The sequence below is a fragment of the Taeniopygia guttata genome, chromosome Z, assembly GCF_048771995.1.
Source record: "Taeniopygia guttata chromosome Z, bTaeGut7.mat, whole genome shotgun sequence".
NCBI classification, from domain to species: domain Eukaryota; kingdom Metazoa; phylum Chordata; class Aves; order Passeriformes; family Estrildidae; genus Taeniopygia; species Taeniopygia guttata.
This window is the reverse complement of record NC_133063.1, coordinates 3316086-3325836: the sequence shown is the minus strand read 5'-3', so window position 1 is coordinate 3325836 and position 9751 is coordinate 3316086. Positions and strand designations below refer to the sequence as shown.

The 9751-nt window shown below is 28.9% G+C and overlaps 1 protein-coding gene across 2 annotated transcripts in view; it reads right to left on the bottom strand.

Moving 5' to 3' along the window:
* Positions 1 to 837: 837 nt before the first annotated feature.
* The window catches only part of LOC121468119 (methyl-CpG-binding domain protein 2), a 29993-nt gene continuing 21079 nt past the window's right edge, over positions 838 to 9751 (bottom strand). Inside the window, exons 5-7 of one of the 2 annotated variants that reach the window (XR_012053035.1) lie at positions 8562 to 8739; positions 2780 to 2911; positions 838 to 1305 (exon numbers count right to left, since the gene is read on the bottom strand). Coding sequence is in view for 1 of the 2 variants with exons in the window: in XM_072922370.1 (XP_072778471.1) it covers positions 2789 to 2918; positions 8562 to 8739 (308 nt within the window). In the remaining variant the exon portion in view is untranslated. Of the gene's footprint in view, positions 1306 to 2779; positions 2919 to 8561; positions 8740 to 9751 lie in introns of both variants that reach the window. The other variant, XM_072922370.1, reaches the window with a different exon arrangement.

Sequence of the window (9751 nt, the reverse complement as noted above, 5' to 3'; positions counted from 1 at the left end):
TTTCCCCAATTTTCCATATTTTATTCTCATTTTTCCCCCCATTTTTATCCCTATTTTCATCAAAATTTTCCCAAATTTTCCCCCATTTTTCCCCAAATTTTCCCCAAATTTTCCCCACTTTCCCCCCACTTTTTCCAGCGAAAATTCGAATTTTTTGCCCATTTTACCCCAATTTTCCCCCACTTTTTCCCAATTTCCCCCCAATTTTCCCACAAATTTTCACGTTTTTTTCCCCATTTTCCCCCATTTTTTCATTCATAAATTACGATTTTTTGCCCATTTTCCCCCAAATTTTCCACAAATTTTCTCCAATTTTCCCCCATTTTTTCCTTCAAAAATTCGAATTTTTGGCCCATTTTCCCCCAAATTTCCTCCCAATTTCCCCCATTTTAATCCAAATTTTTACTCATTTTCCCCCATTTGTTTCCTTTAAAAATTCGATTTTTTTTTCCCATTTTCCCCCCAATTTTCCCCCAATTTTTCCCCAAAAAATTCTCAATTTTTCCCTAATTTTTTCCAAATTTATCCCCAATTTTCCCCAATTTTCCCCCATTTATTCCAAATTTTTCCCTAAAATTTCACCCAAAAACCCCCAATTTTCCCCTATTTTTTTCCCAACAAATTCCCAATTTTTCCCCCAAAATTCCCCGTTTTTTCCCCCCTAAAATTCCATTTTTTACCCAAATTTTCCCCAAATTTTCCCCAATTTTATCCCAAGTTTTTCCCCAATTTTATTTTTCTTTTTTTTGCCATTTTCCACTCAATTTTTCCTTCAAAAAATTGAATTTTTCTCCCAATTTTCCCCATTTTTCCCCCAAAAATTCCACACACAAAAAATTCCGAATAAATCCATTTATTTCTCTTTTATTTCCCACCTGATATTTTTATTTTTCTTCTCTCCTATAAAAAATTTCTCTTTTTATTTAAAATTAAAATTTTTTTATTTCTTTATTTATATACAAAAATTTTGGGGTGTTTTTTTTTTCCACCCCAAAATTCCGGAATTCCCAAAAAAAAAAAATTAAATTTTTTATTTTTTTAACGTGGAATTTTCCACCAAAAAAAAAGCAAAAAATCAAAATAAATTCAATTTTAATTGGGAATTTTTAATAATTTTTTTTTTAATATTTAAAATTATTTACATCCGGAAAAAAATAATTCTTTAAAATTTTATTTGTTTTTTTGTTTTAAAAAAAAAAGGAATTTTTGGAATTCCAAAATTTCGGAAAAAAAATTCCGAAATGGGTTAAAAAAGTGCCAAAAATTGAGAATTTTGCAGCCGTTTCCTCCTCGGGTTTCCTGGACCTGAAAGAGAAAAAAAATTGAATTTTTTAGGAATTTTTAAGGAATTTTTAAGGAATTTTTTGGGGGATTTTTAAACAAAAAAATCAGAAAAAAATTTCAATTTTTTTTCCCATTTTTCCCCCAATTTTATTCCAATTTTCCCCAATTTTTGCAGAATTTTCCCCCCATTTTTCCCCTCAAAAATTCCCATTTTTTAACCCAAAAATTCCCAATTTTTATCCAAAAAATTCCCATTTTTTCCCCCAAAAATTCCTATTTTACCCAAAAAAAATTTCCCAATTTTAACCTAAAAATTCCCATTTTTTAACCCAAAAAATTCACAATTTTTCTCCCAAAAATCCCCCTTTTTCCTCCAAAAATTCAAATTTTTACACAAAAAATTCCCATTTTTTAATCAAAAAAACTCCCATATTTTATCAAAAAAATTCCCATTTTTTTCTCCCAAAAACTCCCATTTTTTTCTCCAAAAAAATCCCAAATTTTGCCTGTTTTTTCCCTATTTCCCCATATTTTTTCCCTCAAAAATACGATTTTTTTGCCTAATTTTCCCCAATTTCTCCTTCAAAAAATCCAATTTTATTCCCAATTTTTCCCTAATTTTCCTTCAAAAATTTGATTTTTTTCCCCAATTTTTTTCTCTAATTTTTCCCATTTTATTCTCGTTTTTGCCCATTTTCCACCCAATTTTTTCCCAATTTTTCCCCAATTTTTCTCCAATTTTTCCCTCAAAAATCCAAATTTTTCCCCATTTTTTCCCCATTTTAATCCCAATTTTTCCTTCAAAAATTCCAATTTTTTCCCCATTTTAATCCCATTTTTTCCCACAAAAATTCAATTTTTTTTCCCACTTTAATCCCAATTTTTCCTTCAAAAATTCAAATTTTTTACCCATTTTCCCCCCAATTTTCCCCCAATTTTTTCCCAATTTTTCCCCATTTTACCCCAAATTTTCCCCCAATTTTCCCTTCAAAAATTCCAATTTTTTGCCCAATTTTTCCCCAATTTCCCCCCACTTTTTCCTACAAAAATTCGAATTTTTTTCCCATTTTTCCCCAATTTTTCCCTGATTTCCCAGAAATTTTCCCCATTTTTCCCTTCAAAAAATCCAATTTTTTGCCCAATTTTTCCCCAAATTTTCTTCAATTTTTCCCCCAATTTTTCCTTCAAAAATTCCAATTTTTTTCCCAATTTTCACCCAATTTCTCCCAAATTTCCCCCAATTTCCTCCCAATTTTTCCCTCAAAAATTCCAATTTTTTTCTCATTTTTCCCCAATTTTTCCTCAATTTTCCCCCAATTTTTTCCCAATTTCCCCAACTTTCCCCTCAAAAATCCAAATTTTTCCCCCATTTTTTCCCAATTTTATTCCCAATTTTTCCTTCATAAATTCAAATTTTTCCCCAATTTTCCCCAATTTTTTCCCATTTTTCCCCTCAAAAATTCCCATTTTTTGCCCAAATTTCCCCATTTTTTACCTTTTCCCCTCACGCCTCCTGGCCGCTTTCCCGCTGAAATTCCGGAGTTTTTCCGCATTCGAAATTCCGGGAAAACCCTTCGGCCATCAGCGCCTCCTCCAGCCTCTTCCTCACCTGCTGCACCCGCTCCTCCTGTTTCCTGACCAAAAGCAGCATTTTTTAACCCAAAAAAATTCACATTTTTCATGGAAAAAATTATATTTTTTACTCTCAGAAAATCCCATTTTTTTCCCCCAAAAAAATCCATTTTTTTTCTGCAAAAATTCGATTTTTTTCCATTAAAAATTCGATTTTTTTCACACAAAAATTCTATTTTTTTCATAAAAAATTGAATTTTTCCCTCAAAATTCGATTTTTTTCCATCAAAAATTCACATTTTTTGCTCCAAAAAATTCGAATTATTTTCATGAAAAAATCCCTTTTTTTTTCTCAAAAAAATTCAATTTTTTTCACCAAAAATTGAATTTTTCTCCAAAAAAATTGCCCCCAAAATTCAATTTTCCACCCATTTTCCCCCCAGAAAATCCCACTTTTTAGATTTCAAAAATTTCCATTTTTCTGCAAAAAAATTCAAATTTTTCACCCAAAAATTTGATTTTTTTCCATCAAAAATTCGATTTTTCTCACTCAAAAATTGAAATTTTTTCCATCAAAAATTCAATTTTTTTCACCCAAAAATTCACATTTTTTGCTCCAAAAAAATTCGATTTTTTTCGTGAAAAAATTCCAATTTTTCATGAAAAAAATCAAAAATTTTCCATAAAAAATTGAGGTTTTTCACCTAAAATTTCACTTCCTTCCACCAAAAAATTCCAATTTTTTACCCCAAATTTCATATTTTTTTCTCTCAAAAATTCCAATTTTTACCCAAAAAACTGCCATTTTTCCCAAAAAATTCCCATTTTTTTACTAAAACATACTAATATTTTCCTTTAAAAATTCCATTTTTTCCACTCAAAAAAGTCAATTTTTTTGTCATAAGAATTTGACTTTTTCACCCAAAAATTCACATTTTTTGCAAAAAAATTTCAATTTTTCCCTAAAATTTCAATTTTTCACCCCAAAATTCCCATTTTTCCCACAAAAATTCCACTTTTTTCCCAAAAATTCCCAATTTTTCATGGAAAAAGTGATATTTTTAGTCTCGGAAATTCCCATTTTTTTCCCCAAAAAAATCCCTTTTTTTCCCCCGCAAAAATTCGATTTTTTTCCATCAAAAATTTGATTGTTTTCACCCAAAAATTCACATTTTTGCTCCAAAAAAATTCATCTTTTTGCTCAAAAAAATGCAAATTTTTCAGGAAAAATTTTGGATTTTTTCAACCAAAAATCGAATTTTTCTCAAAAAAAATTGATTTTTTTGCCACAAAAATTTAATTTTTCACCCATTTTTCCCCCAAAAAATCCCAATTTTTAAATTTCAAAAATTTTCACTTTTTCCTCAAAAAACCCCCAATTTTTCCACACAAAAATTCCCATTTTTCCCAAAAAATTCCCATTTTTTCCTCCAAAAAATTCGATTTTTTCCCTGAAAAAATAGAATTTGTTTCACTCAAAAACTGATTGTTTTTTCCCTAAAAATTAGGGTTTTTTCACTCAAAAATTCACATTTTCACCCAAAAAAATCAGAATTTTTCCATAAAAATTCACATTTCTTCACCTAAAATTTCACTTTCTTCCACTAAAAAATTCCCATTTTTTACCCCAAAATTCCCATTTTTTCCCTAAAAAATCCTATTATTTACCATCAAAAAATCCATTTTTTTCGCTCAAAAAAGTCAATTTTTTTCACCAAAAAATTCACATTTTTGCCAAAAAAATTTCAATTTTTTCCCCAAAATTTCCACTTTTTTCCCCAAAAACAATCCAATTTTCACCCCAAAATTTCCCATTTTTTCCCTGAAAAAATTCTATTTTTTTCAACCAAAAATTCCAATTTTTTCCCAAAAAAATTCCACTTTTTAACCCAAAAATATCCAATTTTTTCATGGAAAAAAAATGTATTTTTTAGTCTCGGAAAATCCCATTTTTTACCCAAAAAAAATCCCTTTTTTTCCACAAAAATTCGATTTTTTTCACTCAAAAATCGATTTTTTTCACTTAAAAATTAAATTCTTTCCCATAAAAAATTCGATTTTTTTCCCCCAAAAATTCACATTTTTTGCTCCAAAAAAATTTCAAATTATTTCATGAAATAATTCCAATTTGTCACCAAAAAATTTGAATTTTTCCATAAAAATTAGTTTTTTCACCTAAAATTTCATTTTCATCGACTAAAACCATTCCCATTTTTTACCCCAAAATTACCATTTTTTCCATCAAAAATTCGATTTTTTACCATCAAAAATTACATTTTTTCACTCAAAAATTGATTTTTTTTGCCAAAAATATTCAAATTTTTTCACCCAAAAATTCACATTTTGTTAAAAAAAATTGTTTCCCTAAAATTCCAATTTTTCCCCCAAATTTTCCACTTATTCCCCCAAAAAAATTCAAATTTTACACCCTCAAATTCCCATTTTTTCCCTAAAAAATTTAAATTTTTTTGGCCCAAAAATTCCGATTTTTCCCCTAAAATTTCCATTTTTTCCAAAAAAATCACAATATTTCATGGAAAAAAATCATATTCTTTACTCTCAGAAATTCCCATTTTTTTCCCAAAAAAATCCCTTTTTTTTCTCCGCAAAAATCCGATTTTTTTCACTCAAAAATTGAATTTTTTTCCATCAAAAATTCGATTTTCCCCCTTTTTTCTTAGAGAAAAAAAAATTGAATTTTTGGCAGGAAAAAATGGGGAATTTCAGAGGAAAAAACTTAAATTTTTCAGCAAAAAATTTGGAATTTTTTAACCAAAAAAAGCGAATTTTTGGTGAAAAAAAATCAAATTTTCGGCTAAAAACAAATAGAACTTTTTAGCAAAAAAACCCACATTTTTTGACAAAAAAATGAGAATTTTTGGGTAGAGAAATGGTGAGTTTTGACATAAGAAAATCAAAATTTTTTTGGAAAAAAATCGATTTTTATAGGGAAAAAATAGAATTTTTAGGGAAAAAAACAGAAATTTTTTTGACAAAAAATGGGAATTTTTGCGTTTAAAAAAGGGTAATTTCGGGGTAAAAAAATCCATTTTTTTAGCAAAAGAATTCGAATTTTTGGCCAAAAAAAATCCAATTTTTTTGCCAAAATAAATCAAATTTTTTTAGGGAAAAAAATTGAATTTTTGCACCAAAAAAACGGAATCTTTTAACAAAAAATGGGAATTTTTAGGTATAAAAATAGTCATTTTTTACTAAAAAATCCGAATTTTTTTGTCAAAAGAATTGAATTTTTCAGGTAAAAATTTTGAATTTTTTTGGGGGAAAAAAATTTGTATTTTTGGCAAAAAAAAATCAATTTCTTGGCCAAAAAAATCGAATTTTTGGCCTGAAAAATGTGATTTTTTGGGATAAAAGAATAGAATATTTTGAGATAAAAAAAATGGGATTTTTTTGGTGTAAAAAATGTTATTTTTGGTGATTTTGGACTCACCGAATGTCGTGGTCGGTGCCGAGGAAGGCGCGGCACAGCGGCTGCGCCGTGTTTAACCAAATCCCCGATTTTTGGGAGAAAAAATGGGAATTTTTTTGGCAAAAATTAGGAATTTTTCGGTGGGGGGAAAAAGGGTACTTTTGGGGTAAAAAAATGGGAATTTTTGGGTTGAAAAAGGGCAATTTTTGGCAAAACGAAGGTGAATCTTTGAAAAAAAAATTGGTATTTTTTTGGAAAAAAGTTCCATTTTTTGGGGGTAAAAAATCGATTTTTTGGCAAAACAATGGATTTTTTTGAAAAAAAAAGGTAATTTTTGGGCATAAAAAATGGTCATTTTTGACAAAAAAATTCAAATTTTTTAGGGAAAAAAATTGAATATTTGGCAAAAGTTGGAATTTTTTAGGAAAAAAAACCACAAATTTTTTGACAAAAAATGGTAATTTTTGGGAATGAAAAATGGTCATTTTTGACTAAATAATTCCAATTTCTTAGAGAAAAAATCGAAATTTTTGGCGAAATAAATTGAATTTTTTGGCGAAAAATGGTAATTTTTGGGTGTAAAAAATGGCAATTTTTGAGATAAGAACTCAAATTTTTTAGAGAAAAACATCGAATTTTTAGCCAAAAACCGGTAATATTTGGGTATAAAATATGGTCATTTTTGAGTAAAAAATTCGAATTTTTGGGGAAAAAATGAAATTTTTAGGAATAAAACCCAAATTTTTTACAAAAAATGGTAATTTTTGCATGTAAAACATGGTAATTTTTGACTAAAAGAGTCGAAATTTTTAGGGAAAAAATCGAATTTTTGACAAAAAATGGTAATTTTTGGGTATAAGAATTGTCATTTTTGAACAAAAAATTGGAATTTTTTAGGGTAAAAAATTGAATTTTTGGCCAAAAAATGTTAATTTTTGGGTATAAAAAATGGGAAATTTTTACCAAAAAAATCAGACTTTTAGGGAAAAAATCGAATTTTTTGCACCAAAAAATCGGAAATTTTGCGAAAAATGGTAATTTTTGACCAAAAAATTCGAATTTTTAAGGGAAAAAATCTAATTATTTGCACCAAAAAAATCGAATTTTTTGGCGAAAAATGGGAATTTTTGGGCATAAAAACGGGAATTTTTGTCAAAAAAATTCGAATTTTTTTGTCCAAAAAATTTAATTTTTCAGGTAAAAAATTTGAATTTTTGGGTGAAGAAAATTGAATTTTTTGACTGAAAAATCTAATTTTTGGCCAAAAAAAACCGAATTTTTTGCCTGAAAAAAAGGAATTTTTTCGACAAAAAAAAAGCCGATTTTTGGCATTAAATAATCGATTTTTTTGGGGTAAAAAACGTGATTTTTGGTAAATTTTGGACTCACCGAATGTCGTCGTCGGTGCCGAGGAAGGCGCGGCACAGCGGCTGCGCCGTGTTTAACCAAATCCCAGGGTTTTGGGGGTAAAAAATGGGAAATTTTTTGGGTAAAAAATCGGGAATTTTGGGGAAAAAAATTAGAATTTCTGGGGAAAAAATTGAGAAATTTTTGAGTATAAAAATTGGGAATTTTTGACAAAAAAATTGGAATTTTTAGAGAAAATATCGACTTTTTTAGGGAAAAAAATCGAGTTTTGAGGGGAAAAAATCAAACTTTTTTGGACAAAAAATGGGAATTTTTGGGTATAAGCATGGGAATTTTTGACTTAAAATATCAAATTTTTAAGGATAAAAATTGAATTTTTGGGAAAAAAAATTGAATTTTTTTGCGAAAAGTTGGAATTTTTGGACAAAAAATGGGAATTTTTTGACAAAAAAATGGCATTTTTGGGTTTAAAAAAATGGTAAATTTTGAGTGTAAAATGGGAACTTTTTTAAGGAAAAAATCGAATTTTTTGTCCAAAAGATCGGACTTTTTGGTGAAAATTCGAAATTTTTGGGTATAAAAAATGGTAATTTTTGACTAAAAGAATCTAATATTTTCGGGGAAAAATTGAATTTTTTAACCGAAAAAATCAAATTTTTGGTGAAAAATGGTAATTTTTGGGTATAAAAAATGTCAGTTTTTAACCAAAAAATTGGAATTTATTGGTGAAAAAAAGTGAATTTTCGGCTAAAAAAAATGGAATTTTTTGGCGAAAAAACCTGAATTTTTGGCCCAAAAAAATAGTATTTTTGGCCTGAAAAAAGCGATTTTTTGGGCGTAAAAAACCGGAATTTTTTGGTGTAAAAAATGTAATTTTTGGGTGAAATAAATGACATTTGTGACTCACCGAATGTCGTCGTCGGTGACGAGGAAGGCGCGGCACAGCGGCTGCGCCGTGTTTAACCAGATCCCCGGGTTCTTCTCCACGGCGGCCGAGCTCTGGCCGGTGATGGGCGCGGCGCCGCTGTGCAGGGCGCTGGCCACGGCCGACAGCAGCGACTCCGTGCTGGCCCCGGGACCCACTCCTGCAAAAAATAATCAAATTTTAGTAAATTCCCAAATTTCCCGAAATTACTGTTTTTTACCGGGTGAAAATCGCATTTTTTTCGGCGAAAAAATGGCGTTTTTAGGGTGAAAAATTGAATTTTTATGGCCGAAAAATCAAATTTTTTCGCCAAAAAATCAATTTTTTTAGCCAAAAATTACACTTGCTTTCACTGAAAAAATTCCCAATTTCTTATCTATTATTCCTATTTTTTACCGCAAAAAAATTCGCATTTTTCACAAAAAAATTCAATTTTTTTTCTAAAAAATCACATTTTTACCACCAAAAATTCCATTTTCTCACCAGAAAATTCAGACCTTTTCGTCAAAAAATTTGATTTCTTTGGTCAGAAAATTTGATTTTTTTTGTAAAAAAAGTTCAATTTTTTCTCGCCACAAAAATCCATTTCTACACCCGAAAAATTTGATTTTTTGCCAAAAAATCCGATTTTTTTGCCAAAAAAGATCGAATTTTTTCATTAAAAACTCTCTTTTTTAACCCCAAAAAAATAGAATTTTTTGCTGTAAAAATTCAAATTTTTTGCCAAAAAATGACACTTTTTTCGATTAAAAATCTGATTTTTTTTGCAATTTTTACCAAAAATTCCCCTTTTTTGCAAAAAAATCCCAATATTTTTGCTAAAAAATTCAGGATTTTCCCCCAAAATTCCCATTTTTTACCCCAAAAAATTCCCATTTTTTACCCCTAAAAAATTCCATTTTTTCCACTAAAATTTGCATTTTTCCGGAGCCAATGGCAGCGTTTGAAATGGCTGCTGGCCCCGGGACCCACTCCTGCAAAAATAACCAAATTTAGTAAATTCCCAAATTTCCCGAAATTACTGTTTTTTACCGGGTGAAAATCGCATTTTTTTCCGCGAAAAAATGGCGTTTTTTGGGCCAAAAATCGATTTTTTTCGCCAAAAAAATCGAATTTTTTAGCAAAAAAAAATCACTTTTTTTTCCCGAAAATTGCCTTTTTTTTTTGCAAAA